This window comes from Spermophilus citellus (genome assembly GCF_964194105.1).
Source record: "Spermophilus citellus genome assembly, chromosome: 9".
Classification (NCBI taxonomy): Eukaryota; Metazoa; Chordata; class Mammalia; order Rodentia; family Sciuridae; genus Spermophilus; species Spermophilus citellus.
Window position 1 is genome coordinate 57,181,664 of NC_138191.1, and position 19,629 is coordinate 57,201,292.

The window sequence follows — 19,629 nt, forward strand, 5'->3', positions numbered from 1 at the left end:
TTCTTTTGCTGAGAAAAAACTTTTTAGTTTGAGTAAGTCCCATTTGTTGATTCTAGTTGTTAACTCTTGTGCTATGGGTGTCCTATTGAGGAATTTGGAGCCCGACCCCACAGTATGTAGATCATAGCCAACTTTTTCTTCTATCAGATGCCGTGTCTCTGATTTAATATCAAGCTCCTTGATCCATTTTGAGTTAACTTTTGTGCATGGCGAGAGAAAGGGATTCAGTTTCATTTTGATGCAAATGGATTTCCAGTCTTCCCAGCACCATTTGTTGAAGATGCTATCCTTCCTCCATTGCATGCTTTTAGCCCCTTTATCAAATATAAGATAGTTGTAGTTTTGTGGATTGGTTACTGTGTCCTCTATTCTGTACCACTGGTCCACCCGCCTGTTTTGGTACCAGTACCATGCTGTTTTTGTTACTATTGCTCTGTAGTATAGTTTGAAGTCTGGTATCGCTATACCGCCTGATTCACACTTCCTGCTTAGCATTGTTTTTGCTATTCTGGGTCTTTTATTATTCCATATGAATTTCATGATTGTTTTATCTATTTCTACAAGAAATGCTGTTGGGATTTTGATTGGCATTGCATTGAACTTATAGAGAACTTTTGGTAATATCGCCATTTTGATGATGTTAGTTCTGCCTATCCATGAACAGGGTATATTTTTCCATCTTCTAAGGTCTTCTTCTATATCTCTCTTTAGGGTTCTGTAGTTTTCATTGTATAAGTCTTTCACCTCTTTTGTTAGGTTGATTCCCACGTATTTTATTTTTTGGGGGGATATTGTGAATGGAGTAGTTGTCCTCATTTCCGAGAAAACCACTATCTTGCTCTATAGAGAAAATAATGTTTCAGGGCATGGAATGTATTAAAGGATCCAGCCCACTGAATGCCCAATGGAGATTTTTTTCTTCTTTCTTTTTCTTCTATTCTTTCAAAAGTATTTACTCTATTTCCATCAGGTACAGGACACTCTATTATTCTGCCTCTCTCCTCTTCCTTTAGTTTTATGATCATCCTGAACCGCTGTTTCCCTATCTTCATGGTGCTGGCATGGATCTACTCTGTCTCCATGACTGTAAAGGGCATAATTTTGGAAAAGGAGTTGAGGCTGAAGGAGACCTTGAAAAACCAGGGTGTCTCCAATACAGTGATTTGGTGTACCTGGTTCCTGGACAGCTTCTCTATCATGTCCATCTTTCTCCTGATGATATTCATCATGGTAAGCCAAATGGAAAAGGCCTAGAAATTTGTAAACAATTTTGTTCCTTACGCCTTTCCTCCTATTAATGAACTTGTGCCTATTAGTCATCTGGCTACCAAGGATAGCATGACATCCAGCTTCCCAGTCCTTTCAGCCAAGGTAGAAGATTCTCAGAGAGAGTATATCATGACACCTTCCTGCCCCTGTCTACTCAGATTTTCCAGCCCCATTCCATGCCTCTCTGGAGAGGCTGCTATTAAGAGAACCCAGCACAGGGTGATTATGTGTTCAAAAGGGTGTTCTCTTTGCACACACAGAAATTAGTTCAGGAAATTTTTCTGAGATTATCATTCCAACAACTGGCTATGGTTGGAATGTGAAATGCCTTTTCAGTGGTGTTAGGGGAAGGGCCCTGGACTATTTATTAATCATCATCATGGCTATACCACTCATGGCTTCACAAAAGAAAAAAAAAAGGTGCTCCCTGCAAAATCATCAAAACCTCTCTGTTTTAAAGGATGGAATTTGGGGGCTCAGTATTAGAGCATTTGCCTGACACATGGGAGGCACACTGGGCTCGATACTCAGCACCACATAAATACTAAATAAATACAATAAATGTATTATGTTCATTTACAACTAAAAGTATTTTTTTAAATGAAGCATGGAATTTGGAATCTATCCTTTCTCAGTGATAAGGAGTTTTTATAGCCACAGACAAGTGTGCATAGGTCCAGCTGGGTGCAGGGGTATACACCTGTAATCCCAGTGGCTCAGGAGGCTAAGGCAGGAGGATTGTGACTCAGCAACTTAGCAAGGCCCTAAGCAACCCTGCCTCTAAATAAAAAATATGTATATTTTTAAAAAGGGTTGAGGATATAGCTCAGTGGTTAAGTGCCCCCAAGTACTTGTCCCCTTCCCTGCCCAAAAGGGTACCTAGGTCCATTCTCTGCAAATTTGCAAATCCCTTGTAACTAGATACAGAAATAAAACATCATTCACAATACACTGCTATCCTTCATTTTTAGCTCCTCTACAGTAGAGGTTCTTTTGTATTTGTTGAATGGTAAGTACATAAATTTAGAGTCTGATATTTTGGGAGGTGGAATTTGATGTAATATTTATGCTTCAGACTTGCAAACTCCTGGTACAGACTCATCAAGCTGGTTCAACCTCTTCACCATCTTGTATTGCGTGTTCCTCCTCACAATGCAATAGTGTAGTAACCCACAGATTTTTTTGAGTGTCTCCCATCCCATACTGGACCACACGTGGTATCCCTCTGATCCAAGAATATTCCATCATATATCCTGTCCAACCAACATATATCCATTTAAACCAAATCCCATCTGTTCTCTTTATAATAAAATGTTCTAAATCTCAGGGATTTTGTTTTTTAGAGTTTCATTATAATCCAGTGAGCTGTGACCTTAACTAAACCCTGAAATAGAGTTGAATAAAAACCAGTGCTAAGGTGGATAGAAATCAATCATCTCAAACAACCTGATCCGACCTGGATGTGGCTTTAAATTTGCAAATAGGACCAGAGCCCTATAGAGATGAGGGGACCAATTTGTCAGCAACTTGTTTTATCCCATCCCTGGGTTTGCTCAATCCCCAGTGCCTCAGAACTAAAGGAGTCAGGGGCTGAGGTTGTGGCTCAGGGGAGAGTGCTCACTTAGCACTTGCGAGGTCCTAGGTTCGATGCTCAGCACCACATAAAAAAATAAATAAGTAAGTAAAATAAAGGTACATGTCCAACTACAACCAAAAAAAAAAAAATATTAAAGAACTAAAGGAGTCAATATGTAAACATCTGACGGAATACCTGTGAGGCTTTGCCTGACTTGTTGCTAATAACTAACATGGAGATCTGCCTTCCTAAGAATGGACCATTTGGACTTCAAAGATTTGAGGACATGAGGTAAAGAATGGTTGTGAAGAGTTTCTAGCACAAAGGTTCCTCCTTGTGAGAATCAGAATATTACTCCAGTGATAAGCTGAGCATTCTACACCAAAGTAGGGTTTTCTTTTGAATGACTTTCCCATCTTCCCTTGTTCCTTCCTCCCCAACTCAACAACTCAGGAAAGAAGCTGGAAGCAAGGACAATGGAAGGTTCCATTATTATGCAAGCTGCTAGGAAAAACAGTGATCATTGGTATAAGTCAAAGCCAGTGAAATAGTAGTGTTGGCCAAATGACTTACATCCCTGGCTGAAGTCAGTGAGAAATTACACAGCCTGGTGTTTGTGGGATTTTGCTTTGGGCTGGGACAAGAAATTGATTTCATTCTTCTAAGAACAGAAACAACTGTCCTAAAGTTCTTGTAGTCAAAAGCCGCATGTTGGGCCATAGACTTACTTTTGCATGTGATTAAAGAAAGGGCGTGGCGCTTTCTAGTGTGATGTGGAGTACTGTTGACACATAAAATCAGGGGTGTTGAGTCCTAATTTTGATTTTTATTTAGACTTCCTCAGACATTTGTTCTAATTAAGCACAGCTCTCTTCCACCTTCCTTTCTACACACACACTCCTTTTTTCAATCTCTTCCTTTAGTGCCCAATAGGCTTAAGGACATGAAGGAGAAATGGTGGCCACAGCAGTAAGAGGCACACCTGTTCCACTCAACTCTTCCATGTTCATGACAGATACTGCTGATTGGTCTCTCTTGTCTACTGAGAAGAACCCAGGGCTTCAGGAAACCACCACAAATAGACCAGAATTAATTTATGAGATGAACCCATTTGTTCATTTGTATTCCTGAGAAAAGCACAGGATCATCTATTTGTGGAGCTATATCCAAAGGGTTAAACTCCTCATAGGTTGCTACAGTGAAGAACAGTGAAGAAAGTCTAGTACATTTAAACATCTAGCCTTATAATGTGACTGGGCAGTAACTCACTTAGTGAGAGTTGCTAGTTTGCTCCTATTTTCTACATGACCAATGTGAGAGATACTGAATACTGCAAGCAAGTTCTGTGAAAAGTATATGTATGATAATCATGAATGGGGAGGGCCCATCCACTTCCAAGTGATCTAGATTCATTACTGACATTTCACATATGTGTGTGGCAAACCTCAGATACAAGTACAAATGGTCCAGTCAGCAGGCCAGGCCCCGGAAAAATATCAAAGCTTGTTTTGAGTGGTCTTCCCTCTCCCTCTCTGTCCTCATCTTCTTAGTTCCTCCAGGGTGCTGTTGGTGCCTCAAGCACCCTGACCCAGGTCTTCTTCCCTTGCTGTAGCATGTTTCTCCACACTATCCCCTTTGCACCTGGGATTTACTTACTTAACCTATAATAATTGCCACTAAGTGATAAACTTAAGCACATTAAAATTTTTAAGAGTTTATTTGAGCAAACAGTAATTCCTCAGTGAATCAGGGCTCCACTCAAGAGATGGGGAACAAGACATAGAAAAAGAAAATATTCGATTGGTTAAAGTCCCTAGAAAGAAGGTAGTTGACAATTTCTGATTAAGTGACCCTTACTTGGAGTAAGGGTCACTTACTTGGATTGGTTTGCTTATATAGAAATCCGAAACACTGGAGCCAGCTCAGCCTAATGATCTCTCAGTTAATTTTCTGTAGCACTGCCCATGACTGAGAGGCAGCCTAATGTGGCACCCCTCCCAGGGGAAATGGCATGTTTGAGATTAAGGAACTCTGCAAATAGAGGGTGAGTTGTGGAAATGTAGGCACTAAAAACAGGCACAGGGGAGAGACTCCTCCTGGGCGGAAGCTCTGGAGGCCTTGGCATCACTGCACACAGGTCACCCCTGAATGGGATGGCACCCGTGGCAATTACTGACCCAAGACTTCTTTGGTTTCAGCATGGAAGAATCCTACATTACAGCAATCCGTTCATTATCTTCCTGTTCCTGTTGACCTTCTCCACTGCCACGATCATGCAGTGCTTCCTGCTCAGCACCTTCTTCTCCAAGGCCAGCCTGGCAGCAGCCTGCAGTGGCGTCATCTACTTCACCCTCTATTTGCCGCACATCCTGTGCTTTGCCTGGCAGGACCGAATGACCGCCGAGCTGAAGAAGGCTGTGGTGAGAGCCTGGGGCTCACCCTGGCATTATTGCCTCTGGAGGGTCTGTGGCAGCCCAGCCTGCTCTCTGAGGAAGTCTGCTTTGCCTTTTGGCTCCAAAGAACATAAGACTAAAAGGTTAATGTAAAGCTCAAGGTGCAGGGGCAAGAGTACCAGTAATTGCCACCATGACCTCCCTAAGGGTCCCTCCTCACCAATCCTACTTGATTAATCTGCCCTAAAAGTCCATGAAAAGCCAGTTAGTTCAGCCCATGGTCCCCTTTATTTACAAGTGAGAGGAGAACCAGGTGATCATTTCACTCACCTTCCTTTTCTTAGTGTTTGAGAAAAATCAGAAACGGGGGAGCTAATCCTTCACTGTTCAGAAAGATGTTTTCGTTATCTGAAAGGGGCTTTTCCTGCTCCAAAAGAACTTGGATCAAAGTGGTTCTACAAGTGTCTTTGACATGCTCCCCAGTGCATGCAAAATTGGTGCAGAAATGAACTCCCAGAGTCAGGCTTTCTGGCCAGGAGAGGATTCCTGAAATTGACTTTTGACTGCCCGTCAGTCAAGAGAGGACTACTGCCTGCCTCTCTTTAGCAGAACTTGTTCTCATAACACAAACTCATTTGGCTGCAGAGCTGCCAGGGCATCTGCCTTTTATTTCTCATGTTAAATAAGCAGTTAATTGCTGCTATATATAGCTCCCAATTTTCTAAAATGATCACAGTGTAGTGTAGAAATCCTGCATCAGCCTGAGGGCAAAGCTGAGCTGCCTTGGTATGCGGTGGTTAGTCAGACAGTATTTTTGAGGCCAAGCCAGCATCTTGGGAGTGTGAATCCATAGGGAGTTGTAGATCTGACAACTGTGTGGACAAGAGCTGGGCTTAGATTAAAAAAAAAAAAAGGTTTATGTAGACATAGAGCTGGAGAATCTCTTCTTTTTGCAGAGAGACACTCTGAAATCTTTCCAGGGTCCTCCAAACTACAGAGAGACCTCTGAGCAGAGGAAAGGGGGATACCAAATCCTTCTGCAGGTGCTTTGTCATGTCAGGGACCACCCAGGGGGACTTGGCTGGAAAACTTGATCTTCAGATTTTCTTCTGCACTTCACCTATTCAGTTGACTTGCTCTCTTGGGAGAGAACCTAAGAAAAATTTTATCCCCAATCTGGAGATGGGAAAGGTGACAGTCCATGTAATCTGGGGGTTTTCTTACCTTTCTGACAGGCCTTAGGAGGTCCTGAGACCATTCCCTGATGGACCCCTGGCTTTCCCTAGGAAACTGATGGTTTTGTGGGCCCTTCCAGTAGGGAAGTAACTCAGCTCAAGTTAGCATCTTTGTTCTACCCAGAACTTTGTGCTCCTCCAAAACAGAGAGGAAAGAGGGAACAGATAGGGGAAAAGAACATGAGAGCTGTTGGTTCTGTGGTGTGTTATGCTGTGTGACATTTCTTTGTCTCCCCATTGCACTACAACATGACTATGTTCCATTGAACAGATGAGCATGGCCCAGTGGATATTGGGCAGGGGTCTCTGAGGCCTGAGAAGCATTCCCAGAATTCTCACCTATGGGAAAACCACCGTAACCCCTCCCTGACTGGCCTAATATTCAGACACAGTGTGAACCCTCTTTTGGCACTCCTCCTGTATGCGGGCTTCTGGGTGCTGGTGGGTTGGGTAAAAGACCCTCTGCTTGTCTTTTCCGTCCTTTTTACCCCACTGCAGAGCCTGCTGTCCCCTGTGGCGTTTGGGTTTGGCACTGAGTACCTGGTTCGCTTTGAAGAGCAAGGCCTGGGGCTGCAGTGGAACAACATTGGGAACAGTCCCGTGGAAGGGGATGGGTATAGTTTCCTGCTGTCCATGAAGATGATGCTCCTTGATGCTGCATCTTTGCTGCATGTTTGTTTATATGGCTTGCTTGCCTGGTACCTTGACCAGGTGTTTCCAGGTAGGTATCTCCCTCCCTAGGATAAAGGTGATTGTGTTCTTCAGATTCCCAGCTCTCACTCATCCATCTAGTTTAAATTTTATGTCTTCTTAGATCTTTGAATTTGGGCTCCAGAACCAGCATTTAAAACTTAAATCTAGAAGCCAAAGATACACCAGCAAATTCGGTTGGCTCTACTTTAGAAATAGATCCAGAATCTGTTTCATGTCACCACTGTCTCAGTCCAAACCTCCTTCTTCCACCATTACCTCCTACCATTGTGTTCTCTAAATTGTATTCAGATAGAACTTTTCAGAATCTGGGTCAGATGGTGTCAACCCTCTCTGTTCACATCCCTCCAGTGGCTTTTCTCTCATTTCAGAGTAAAACCCAATGTCCCAACTCTGACCTAGCCCATGCTTATTATCTGGCTCTAGTGATCTTTCTCATCTCCTGTCCTTCCCTTCTCCCTCACATTTCTCTTCTCCAGATGCATTAGCCTCCCCATTGAATGGTCCCACCCTAAGTATACTTCTTCTGCAGGCCTTTGCACCTGCTCTTCTCAATGCCAGGAGATGTTTCTCTCTCTCCCTCATACCTGCAGGCTCATTTCCTCATTTTGTTCAGGTCTCTGTTCAGATGTCTCCTCATTACAAGGATCTTTCCAGACTAATGATATCTATCATTATATAAACAACATTCCTTCTGTGCCCACGTCCCCATATTCTACTTTGTTTTGGGAAACATTCATCATCACCTGATATGACATCTCTAGGTTATTTATTGACTCTCTGTACTTAGGAGAACTTAAGCCCATGAAAGCGGGCACCTGATCTGTTTTGTTCCCTGTGACAGCATCTGTGCCCAGAATAGTGCTTGATACTTTGTAGAAACTGAATAAATACCTAATCAATCTGTAGCATGAAAAATTAGCTCCTGAAACAAAATTGGCTATTTGCACAGTTTTGGAGTCAATCAGATTTCCCTTCAAATTAGCATTTCCTAGGGATAGGTTCCTTGTGCTGTGGTGGCTGAGTTTAATTTTTGATGCTGTCACCAAGAGCAGGCAGGAGAGGGTGAGGTGGGTTCTGGTCCCTGAGGAGGGACAAGCTCATGATTCTCAGATCATCGCAAAGCAGCCTTTGTTGGCAAAAATAAGTAGGCAGCAAACTTAAATGGGAGAAAGATGGCTAGGCTGAGTCCAGAGGCCTGGGCTTGGACATGTATTCATTTCCGAGGGCTGTCATAATAAAATGCAATAAATGGGTGGCTTAAGACAATAGAAATTGGCATCTCACTGTTTTGAAGGCCACAAGTCCAAAATCAAAGCACAGCCATGTTCCCTCCAAACCCTGTAAGTGAAGAATCTTTCCTTGCCTGAAATGAGCTTCTGCAGGTTTTTCAGTATTCTGCCTCTTCTTGCTCAGAGATACATCACTTGAGTCTTCCATCTTCACATGTATGTCTGCCTTTACTTGGCTATCTTCTTATAAACCAGTCATATTAGATGGGGGCCCACCCTACTCCAGTGTGACCTCATTCAATTTAACTGAACACATCTGCAAAAACCCATTTCCACGTGACATCATTTTCTGAGATATATGGGGTTGGAATTTGGTGTCTTTCTTTCAACACTGTGCTGACACCAAATGTGGTTTTTTTTTTTTGTTTTTGTTTTTCAGACACTAACCAATTCTCTGACACCAACCATTCAACCCAGTTCTAACAGTATCCAGAATTAGCGAAGATGCCACAGGCTCAGTTCACAAGAGTTCCCTTAGTCCAGACATCAGGGGCAAAGGCAATACCAGGATAGCCACATTTTGCCATAGTGTCCTAATTTCAATGACAACTTTTATAGAGCATTAAACTCAGGAACAGCCAATAGAAGAGATGCATAAGGCCACAGTGTGTGTGTGTGTGTGTGGGGGGGGGTCCTTGTCTTCTCTGTGCCCAACATACTCCCTGCACCAAAATGTGCTTGCCAACCTGGATGCTCTCCAAGTGCTAATCAAGAATTTTTATTTCAATCTGCAGAGCTCTTTCTCCCCACAAGTCAGAGGTTGGGGCTAAAAGTTTGTCTCTTCACAAATTTGTTCTTTCTGATAACCAGTTCCCATTCTGCCCCACCGTGAGTCACCTTATTAGCAATAACTCAGGTACATTGAGAAAAGGGGTCCATGAATAACAGAAGACACTCCTATCAGGGAATGTCAAGGATTTTAGGAGCGCTGTGCCCTGCACAGGAATTAGGGACTAAGACCAAGATATTGTGTATAATACCACTGACCCCAACTTGTCTTTTTGGAGAGGGAAACAATTCAACCCATGAGGCCATGACCCAAACAAAGACCCTTGAACTTGCTCATTCTGTTTCTTATATCTCCTGTGCTGGTAGAAGAAGATTTACTTTGAAATTCTGCATAACTCAAGAGCTTGTTTTTAGCCAAGCTAAATAGTTTGTTTTGTCAACAACTATTTACTATGCAGCACCTTTGTGTGAGTTCCAGCAGGTTCTGGGAATTAAGGGGTGGCAAAGATAGACCCAGGCCTGCCCTGAGGAACTTACAGTCCAGTGGGGGGGGGGGGGGAACCATGACCCACAACAACTATTTAAAAAGCAAGGACAGTGTTCTTACAAAACCAACATTTTGTAGGGAGCAAAAGTTGCAACAAAAACTGGACTAGAAATTTGGGAGTCTTTTCCTTGAACCCCAGCTGGATCCAGCAGAACGAGAGCTTGAAACAGTGATGTTAGAACCAGATTGCCTGAGTTGGAATTCTTGCATTTCTGCTTATTTACCTGTGTTCTGGGGCAGATGGCTCAAACTCAGAGAGCCTCATTTTCTGTATCCACAAGAATAATATTACTACCTATGTTCTAGGGTTGTTTTGAAGATTAAATTATTTCACACACTGAAAGTGCTTATATAGCAAGGCCTGATGCAGAGAAAGTATCCAACAAATGTTAGTGATTATCATCATTTCTGCTATCTGGTAACTGCTGATATGACTCAATTCTTCAATAAAATGTTTTCTTGGAAAACTGATATCAGCCAAGACCATCACTATTAGTGTTGCTGGTAACACCCAAAGAACATGACCTTTTGCATTACAACATGTTGAAAGCAGTAATCTTTCTGGTAGCCTGTGGATAGCTATATAATGGCTTGTGAACTATAAATATCTGTAGTTATAATTTGAGGTAGAAACAGATACATTCTAGATCTTATAGAACTGTGGTAGGGTGAGGTAGCAGTTTGCTTAGGTTTCTTACTTGCTTTCTGTTTTCGGGGCACCATGGAACCCCACTTCCTTGGTATTTCTTTCTACAGGAGTCTTACTGGCTTGGTGGTGAAGGTGAGTTGTTTAAAAATTAAAACAAACAAAAAAACCCTCTTTTTAAATTTTATTTTATTTTTTTTTTTTTATTATTTTTTTTTAGTTGTCAATGGACTCTTGTTTTACTTAGTTATATGTGGTGCTGAGAATCAAATCCGGTGCTTCACACATGCTAGGCAAGCACTCCTACCACTGAGCTACACTCACAGCCCAACAAAAAAACTCTTAATGATTGACACTGGCTCCTTGGGCTAATGTGGGATGTGTGTGGCTTGTCAAAAATGAACTTTTTGTCAAGGGTGAGATTCCTGCTAAGCCAGCTCTGCCACCCAGCACCTCCTAGCAACACAGCCTCTACGAGCCCACCTTTGTATCACTGGGCCAGTGACTGAGAATTAGCAAACAAGTTCATTCCAGTGGATTAAATGCCCTTTTACAAGAAGGCCACACCACTTCAGGGTTCACATAACTTTTCCAACATTTCTGCTTAAAGCAGAAATCTAGGGAGTCATGGGGGGATCTCTGCATTTGTCCTTTGCTGCCTACCCTCTACTTTCTGATTCCTTTCCACATTTCCAAAATATAAATAAATTCATTCTTCCAAATTGAGAATAAATCAAAGGCAGAGGCAGAGCTGTCAATCTCCAAGGCAAACACTTTCAGGCTCTCCCAGTGCTGATCTTTCTTACGCTTGGGGAATAAGGCTAAAAGGGCATTTGCACATGATGGACCTGAGATAAAATTTAACTTTAATCCTGAACAAAATAGAAGCCTGGAGAAAGTTCTAGAAGTAGAGAAAAGCACAGCTTCTTTTGGAAGTTCTGAGAAGGCAGAGAAATTCTAGAGCTATGTGCTACAGTTTCCCTAGATCTGGGAACTTCTGGAAACAAAGGAAATACTTTCCAATGTGTTTGTTGCTCACCTACCTGCCCTTCACTTTATGGGGCCTAGACCAGGATTATCCTTGAAGCACTAAGATCAATATTTGCTTTCTCTAGGGAATTAGTCTAGGGATTTTAAAAGGCCTAGGTAAGTTTTTTGGTGTTCTTTGTTTGTTTCTTTCTTTCCAATGGTCCAAACTTTGACTGCCTAGCACTTTTTCATTATATTGTTTTATGTATCTTGTCTATTTATTAACCTTTATATTTCTAGTACAATAAAGTTATAATCCCATGATAAGGGGGAATTTTCAACACAGGAGTGTGTTCCTGGAATATAGTGTCCGTGAATATCAGGACTTGGCTTTATTCCCCTCTCTCTTTCTTGAATCCCAAGAGATACTCTGCCTCTCAAGAAAAAAATACCTGAAGACAAATATGCTTCCTCAAAAGTGAATCACATACATTTTTGCTGACAGAAGTCAAATATTTTTTAGTTGTCTCATGGACTAGACTGACTTAGATCTCTAACACTGTCTAAAACCAGAAAATAACTAAGTTTCTCCACCTTATCCCTTCCTTTCACAACTGAAGAAATGGAGCCCAGGATACATCCGTATCTTGCACAAATCCCCACTGGTCACTGGAGAAAAAATCTGGAGCTTGAATAGTTCTCCTGACAAGGACCCCACTCCAATGGCTCAACTATTCAGAAGGATGTTTCCCCTTGCTATTTTATTACCCATTAGTGCAGTCTGCCATCTAGTAAAGTGACCATGGGAGTTGCAGGGAATAGATTGAAAAATCCTTCAGGAAGCAGGGCTACAAGTACTGAAGGGAGCACATCCCTGACCACCAGGCCCCTGCCTGCCCCTCCACTGCACATTCTGCAAATCTACAGAGGGCTTGTGCCAGGACCCTGGTGGCTGCTGCATTTAGAAAACTGCTCATGCATCTGCACTTGAGTCCAGGGTCCTGAGGTGCTGGCAGCAGTGGCTTCCTCTTCTCCTACTTCCTCTCAATTTGCCCAGCTTTTTTCTGCTTGTCTTCCTCTTCCAGGATGTCCTGACGTCCTTTGAGAACAAATGCCAAATTTACAAAATCTTGTCACCTTGACTGGACTTTTACCGGAGGTTCATCATGACATCGACATGTTTTGGATTGTAATGAAAACAACCAGAGGTGGGCTAAAGAAATTTAACCCATTCCAAATTCAATGTTGGATTTGGTTTTTGTTTTTAAATCCATTTCTGGCACTGTAGGCCCTCCCTGGCACACTAAAAGGATGAGGGAGGCAGGGTAGCAGTAGAGCACTTGCCTAGCATGCTTGAGGCCCCAGGTTCCATCCTCAGCACCACTGAAAAAGAAAAAGCAAGAGGATGAGGTGAAACTCTAATTTTGAAACTCCAATTCCAGAACACCCCTGGGCTTGGCAGAGATTGCATGCTGAGGCTGGAGCTCTTCAGTAGGATGGACCAGGGGGCCTACAGGGGCTGGTCTCACAGAGGCACTGGCTCAGCCTTCTAAGGGGACTGTTTTCCTGTTGTGGTGGAAAACTCACTTGCTTCCCCTACATCTCCCCTCCTTTCCTGTTCCTGCTGATTCTCAGCTCTCACTGGGAGAGTAACACTGGCTTCTGGTTGGTGCAGGGTGTTCAACCAGAGAAGAGAGGGCCCTGGAAAAGACTGAACCCCTAACAGAGGAAATGGAGGATCTGGACCATCCAGGAGGAAAGAATGGTAAAACCCTAATAAAGAGTAGAAGCAAGGGAAAGACTGTGCACCCTTTAAAGGCCAGAGCAAAACAGCTCAGGATGGGTGAAATGAAGCCCAGGAAACCGACTCCCTCTGTTGACCACTATTGAACCTCATGTCCAGGTGCATGTGTGGGGAATGAATGGTTCAACCCAGACATTAACGCATATTTCCTGGAGAAAGCAAATCCCGAGTTTGTAGTGTGTTTGTGCCCTTGTTAGGCAGATCTCAAGTGAGTTGCATGAATATGCTGACTTCCGAGGATTTAGCAAGAACAATGACTTGGGTCACTAGGACTTAAAGCGGATATGAGCTATAAGGAAAGACAAAAATAAATGCTTCTGTGTGCAGGGGAAAGAGTCTAGCAGAACTGACTGCACTTCAGTCATGATTTACAAATCTAGAAGCCCATTCATTCAAACCATCAAAAGCCTTTCCTGACAGTGGAAGTTACCTAATCTTTTCTGGACTAAAGGGCCAGGTTCACAAGTCTGGGTCCCTGGCTCTGGCTGCTCTATCTTCCCTCTGAATCAGTTCTGTATTTCTCCCAAGGAATTTCAACCCTAAGCATGAGCATTTCTCTGGGGATGTTACAGCTTAAAGAAGAATACAGCCTCTGACTTGGCCTGACATTGCTAGAGAAGATCCAGCCTCCACATACCCCAGATGCCATTTCACAAAGCTAAAGTCAGAAACCAGAAACTCCCCCCACAGAGCTGTTTTGCAGGCAACAGTGCCTCTGGAAGACCCTCATCCCAGAGTATATGACAAGGCTGAGACTGGGGGCTGGGGAGACTGGAGACTGGTTCCATCTTAGCTACAGGCCAGGCCAGGAGGCACAGAGAGAAGAAGCAAGGGTTTGTTGTTGTTTTTAATTTTGCAGGGAGCAAATGCCTAGACCTACAATATTCAGACAACCAGTGAAGTGTGCTATATAGAGTTAAACACCCTGCACCAACCAAGAAGAATGAGGCTGAGGGCAGGGACAAGGGCAAAGCATGATAAGTCTACATTGGAGAGGATAGAAAGGAGGACAAGGCTTGAGGGACAGTGCTGAGGAAGAGTGGCCCATCCTGGAGTTCCAAGGAGCAAGAAGTCAGCTGTGGTCAAAGTGGACTGAAAAACTCAAGCCAAGGTTGTCTGGGATAATGGTGCCTCCAGGAATGGACATGGAAGTCTGAAGGAAACCATTGTCTGGAGGAGAATATGAGGAGTCTGAGCTGCTACCAGAAATCCATGAGGAATCCCACAGACCACTGGAAACAAGGGTTTGGGACTGAAGACAGAGCTTAGGGCTAACTGTATGCATGGACAGTGGATGCTCTAGGGTGAACATGGGCTCTGGGTTCAAATCCCAGCTCTGCCACTTGTGAGCCCTGTGACCTTGATAGGACACTTTGATGTCTGTCTTGGGTTTCCTCACCTATAAAAATGAGCCTAGTATTATCTACCAGGAGGGGCTTATAAGTATGAAATGAAGTAATTCATGGAAAGCACTTGAAACAGTGCCTGGAACAGAGTAAGTGCTAAATAAATGTTCAGTACTATTATCTCATTGTTATTCTGCTTTTCCTTACAAAGGTCATAGCTGAAGCAAGGACGGGGTTGGGGTAGGGCAGGGAAATTATAGGCAGAAGACAGTGGTCTGAAGAAAGAACCGTGAGGAGCGTGTATGTTAAGCACTGGGTTTATATCATGTTTGTTTGTTTTCCTCAAGAGTCCTTCTTTGAACGTGAGCTTCCAGGGCTGGTTCCTGGGGTATGTGTGAAGAATCTGGTAAAGATCTTTGAGCCTGGAACCCGACCAGCAGTGGACCGTCTAAACATCACCTTCTATGAGAACCAGATCACCGCCTTCCTAGGTCACAATGGAGCAGGGAAAACCACCACCTTGTGAGTCTTCTGGCAGAGGCCACACCACCCTGCCATTTTTTGGCTTTTTTTTTTTTTCCTGTTAGCTGAAATCTACTCTTTCTCACTGAGTTTTACTGACAAAATTCACTTTATATTTCTGGCCCTGAGAATTTGTAAAGGATATTTCAATAGTTAAAGCTCACTCACATTTTGGTTTTAATTTGATCTTCCTAAGAAGCAACAAGAGGGAAACGGAGTTAGTTTAGGCTTGTTTTGTGTGCCAGGGAACTGGACATTCTAAGAGTTCAGGGGACTTTCCTGAAGCCACTGAGTATAATGGTTACATGGTGACATGAGCCAGGCCCTCCTGCCACAAACCACCTCTTGCTTCTAGAGCCTTGAGTCCTCTCCCCCTCCCCAGTCTCTCCAGCATCATCATCATCCATGAGAGTGAGAGTGTCATGGCCCTCGCCATCGCATGCCCCGGGTCTGTAGAGCAAGGCGTATTTATAAGGATCATTCCTTTTCCTGCCAGTTATTAGGTAGGTTTCAACATCAGCATGGGGCCCCCAATGAATGCTGGTCCCAGTTCTAGAGAAAGTACAAAGGACACAGTCTCTACATGGACCTGGGCTAGCAGCCTGGCAACTGAAGGCCAAATCCAGGCAAGACACAGGGCTGTGCATGGACCTCACACTTCTCTAAGGGGCCCAAGCGCCATCTGCTGAGGAGAACACGCCAAGCTTTCCTATGCAGACCTCTCAGGACGACAGCCCATGTGATATGCAGTTTAAGTCCTTAGCTTCTTGCAGAGGCCCAGGAAGGAAGAGCAAGTGTACACCCTACACAGGAATGTGCTCTTGGGCTGTTCAGTGTGAATGGAATGTGGGGCTGGTGCCATTATATTTGGTTCTGTTTCCCTCTAGTGGTTGAAGGACAGAGATTCCAGCTTCTAAGTGTAAATTCAGATAGCCTGAGATTTTATCAGAACTCAGGAACAGAGCTGGGTGTGGCGGCACTAAATCATCTGATTTCTTTTCTTATTAACTAATATGGTCAGAGAGCTGGACATTTCATTCAGGCGGAACCCCAGAACTTCTCCCAGGCAAACACATTACTTCATCAGCAGCAGAAATGCAGCTTCCCCTGGGGTTGAAACAGTGTTTAGTAATAATGGTAATGATATTTCTGAGTTTTACTTAATGCTGGTGCTGTGCTAAATGCATCAAATGTATTAACTCTAATGCACATACCGCCCCAGCACTTGGGGGCCATTATTTCCGGTTATTTACAAAAAACATACAACATTGCTATTGGACTTTGGTACAATGAATCAAGATGTGCCAGCTTCTCACCTCATTAAGGCCTTCCTGGTCTTGTAATGGTGACACCTTAGCTTGTCAATATCAGCACCTGCTTACCGAGAATGCAGAGCATCAAGCCATGCACCAAAAACCTTTTGTGAGCTCCTCTGGCACCAGGGACTGAGGGCTGAATTGGAGGTGGGGGAGCTCAAGGCCTGCAAGTAAATGTTCTGAGGCTGAGAATCCCCGAAGTCCACTAGTGCTTGCCGGGGAGCTCCAGGGGATAAGGGGAAGCAGAGGGCCACATTTGCCTTCGTTCTCTGTTCCTCTGCATTAGGGCCTTAATGTACACACTGGTGCTAGTCTCTGTATGGGAAACTTTGGGCCCTGCTGCTAATGATGAACCTGAGTTTGATTCAGAGACATGAGCAGGAGTAACCATGAGAGTCCTCACCCACACTGGTGGGGGGCTGCTCTCCCAATGCAAGTTCCTAATGACCATCTCTTCTACCTCTGTTCCTGCATTCTGCAGGTCCATCTTGACAGATCTATTGCTGGTGACATCAGAAACTGTGCTCATTGCAGGAAAGGACATTGAAACCAGCCTGGATGCAGTCCGTCAGAGCCTCGGTATGTGTCCACAGCACAACATCCTGTTCCAACAGTAAGAAAAATAGATGAGATGCCTCCATCTCCCATCCTCATCCCACCCCAGCACATATGTTCTCTAGAGTCTCGCCCAGGGTGCCTGGTCTGGGCACATGTGGCGATGCTCTTAGCTGGTGTCCCCTTTGTTCAAGGTTCTTGTCTGGCTTGCACTTAGAATTGTCCCTCTGAACATGGGACTGTGCCTTTGGTGTTCAGAGTTGAGGTCTCCCCCCTCAGAAGAGTGACACTCTTTTCTTTATGACAGTGGCTGGGCCCCCTGCTCAGCCCTGAAGTATTTCCCATCAGGGACCACAGAGAGGAGAACCTGGTTCCTTTTCCCCTAAATCAGGGCACTAAGGATTGACTTTCAGTTTCTTTTCTTTTCCAATTTTTTGCAATGAAAGTATATTTTATTTCTTATCTAAAAATCTATATATAGTCATGTGAAAGGAAGGGAGGGACAAAGAAAGAAAAGATAGCTAAACAAATCGAAGAAAATAAAAATTATCAGTAATTTCAGCACTCAGAGACAGCCACTGTTAACACCTTGGTGTATAATTTTTCAAAACTTTCTCTTACACATGCATAGATATACATACATACATTCTTTGAAATTACAAAGAAGAACAAAACTATGCATGCAATTTTGTAACCTGACGTTTTAAAAAATGTGATTTCTTTTTCTTAAACTAATATATGAATATCCTTTAAAAATTAACTTGCATTAATTAACTCATACTATGCCATTAAATGAATGCACTATTAAGCCAAGCTCTCTAATAGATACTTAGGCCAGATCTGGTGTGTGTTTTGCATTTGTATCAGGAACAATACCTCAATGAACTTGTAGCATCTTGATTGTTGTATTTTTTTTTGGTCATCTTGAATTATTTCTATAAAAAAATAAGTTACTAGAAATCAATTGCTGAGCCCATTGCTTTCCTTGTTCTGTCCTGGTAGCCTCACAGTGGCTGAGCACATCCTCTTCTATGCCCAGCTGAAAGGCAAGTCCTGGGAGGAGGCCCAGCTGGGGATGGAAGCCATGTTAGAGGATACAGGCCTTCACCACAAGAGGAATGAAGAAGCACAGGATCTTTCAGGTGCTTGGTGTTGGAAGGTGACAGGGCCAAGGATGGCACATCCATTGCTTCTCAGTGCACCTAGGAGGCCAGGATTGGGGAAACTGGAGGAATTGGGGTGGGGGTGGGGTTGGGGTGCTTGTAACAGGAAAGCACCTAAGAGTTGGAACACTCTGTGAAGCTACTCTGAGAATCTGAGAGTAGCTGCCCTTGGATCATTTGCCACATGGAATTCTGTCTTGCAGTCAGCCTGGGCTTTATTTGTTCTGATGTTTATATGTTTGAACTAAAGTGTGAGAAGAGAAGTCTTCCAATGATCAGGTTCTTAGCAGTAAGGGTCTTTTTTGCATTTACAAGGCCTCCCCTCAACTCCAGTAGAGTTCTGAACTCTCTCTAGACCTCTCAGGAGACAGCATCAAACCCCTGCCAGATTTAAGGTGCCCCCATATGCTGGCACCAACCCTGGCCTTTTCTCTTCTGGGGCTTTTTCTCTTTTTTTTTTTTTTTTCTCTTTATCCTCCCTGTAACCCTCCATCCTCCTGGGCCTCCAGGTGGCATGCAGAGGAAGCTGTCCGTTGCACTTGCCTTTGTGGGAGATGCCAAGGTGGTCATCCTGGATGAGCCCACCTCTGGGGTGGACCCCTACTCCAGACGCTCCATCTGGGACCTGCTCCTGAAGTATCGCTCGGGTAACACTCACTGCTCAGTGCCTGGTGCTCTCACTGGGGCTTTCCCTGTGGACCCTGCTCTCTCATCCCTGGTGTCTTGCAGCTGAGTATACTAACAGCCATAACCACACTCAGGTGGGCTTTATCTATGAATTGAAGTATGAGTTAAAACTTCCTGAGATTTTTAATAAATAAAAAAGGAGTCACTTGTCACATTCCATGATGAAACACTCAGGGTCACTCCAAGTGAACTGGGATGCATGAAATAATCACACAAGAGACAGAGATACCTTTTTATTTAGGTCCTGTGACAGCTCCTCTGACCTTAGGGGTCCGTGGAAAGAGAGAAAGAGCACATGCTGAACCTTTTTATTGGGCAGAAGCCATTCAAATGAGGCAAGGGGTCAGGTTTTGGGGGGCGGGGGGGGTGTTGAGTCTAGCTTCATGTCTGCTGTCAGCAGATTGACATCTAGGAAGGCCACACCCAAAGGCAGAGCAAGAGAAGGGGACACACAAGGGGAGTTTCCATGGAACATTCTATCCCAAACAGGGCAAAGGGGTAGGATTACAAAAGAATATGTGAGTGTAGCTTAACCCCAGGGTTATGCCTACTCAGAAGACTGGACTTGCTATCTGAGGTGGGTGGTGGAGACAGAGTCACGAGTCATGGTACTACAGCGCCAGACTGCAGTGATCTTTCAGATCCCCGTGGTGCATCAGGACTGGAAGGTGTGGAACTCAATGTGGTTCCCCACAGTCACTAGTCGCACTCAACTTCCCAAAATATTCTAGAAACCTATCTCAACTTGTAGCCCTTCTGTCTGGAACATTGGGTGCAGCTCTAAATGAAATTCCCATCTAGAAAAGGAGACTTGTACAAGCAAAAACAAGCTCCCTGGCTATCAGGTGACCACTGGGGACCAGGTGTGA

At 43.9% G+C, this 19,629-nt stretch overlaps 1 protein-coding gene across 1 annotated transcript in view; it reads left to right on the forward strand.

The window, feature by feature from the left end:
• LOC308655502 (retinal-specific phospholipid-transporting ATPase ABCA4-like) overlaps window positions 1–19,629 on the forward strand; it is a gene marked incomplete at its 3' end in the record, with an annotated part of 145,857 nt that overhangs the window by 65,004 nt on the left and 61,224 nt on the right. The window contains 9 exon segments of the mRNA XM_081305596.1: window positions 1,014–1,230; window positions 5,044–5,265; window positions 6,972–7,194; window positions 10,426–10,533; window positions 13,043–13,132; window positions 14,865–15,039; window positions 16,837–16,968; window positions 17,913–18,052; window positions 18,583–18,791. Coding sequence (XP_081161722.1) covers window positions 1,014–1,230; window positions 5,044–5,265; window positions 6,972–7,194; window positions 10,426–10,533; window positions 13,043–13,132; window positions 14,865–15,039; window positions 16,837–16,968; window positions 17,913–18,052; window positions 18,583–18,791 — 1,516 coding nt within the window.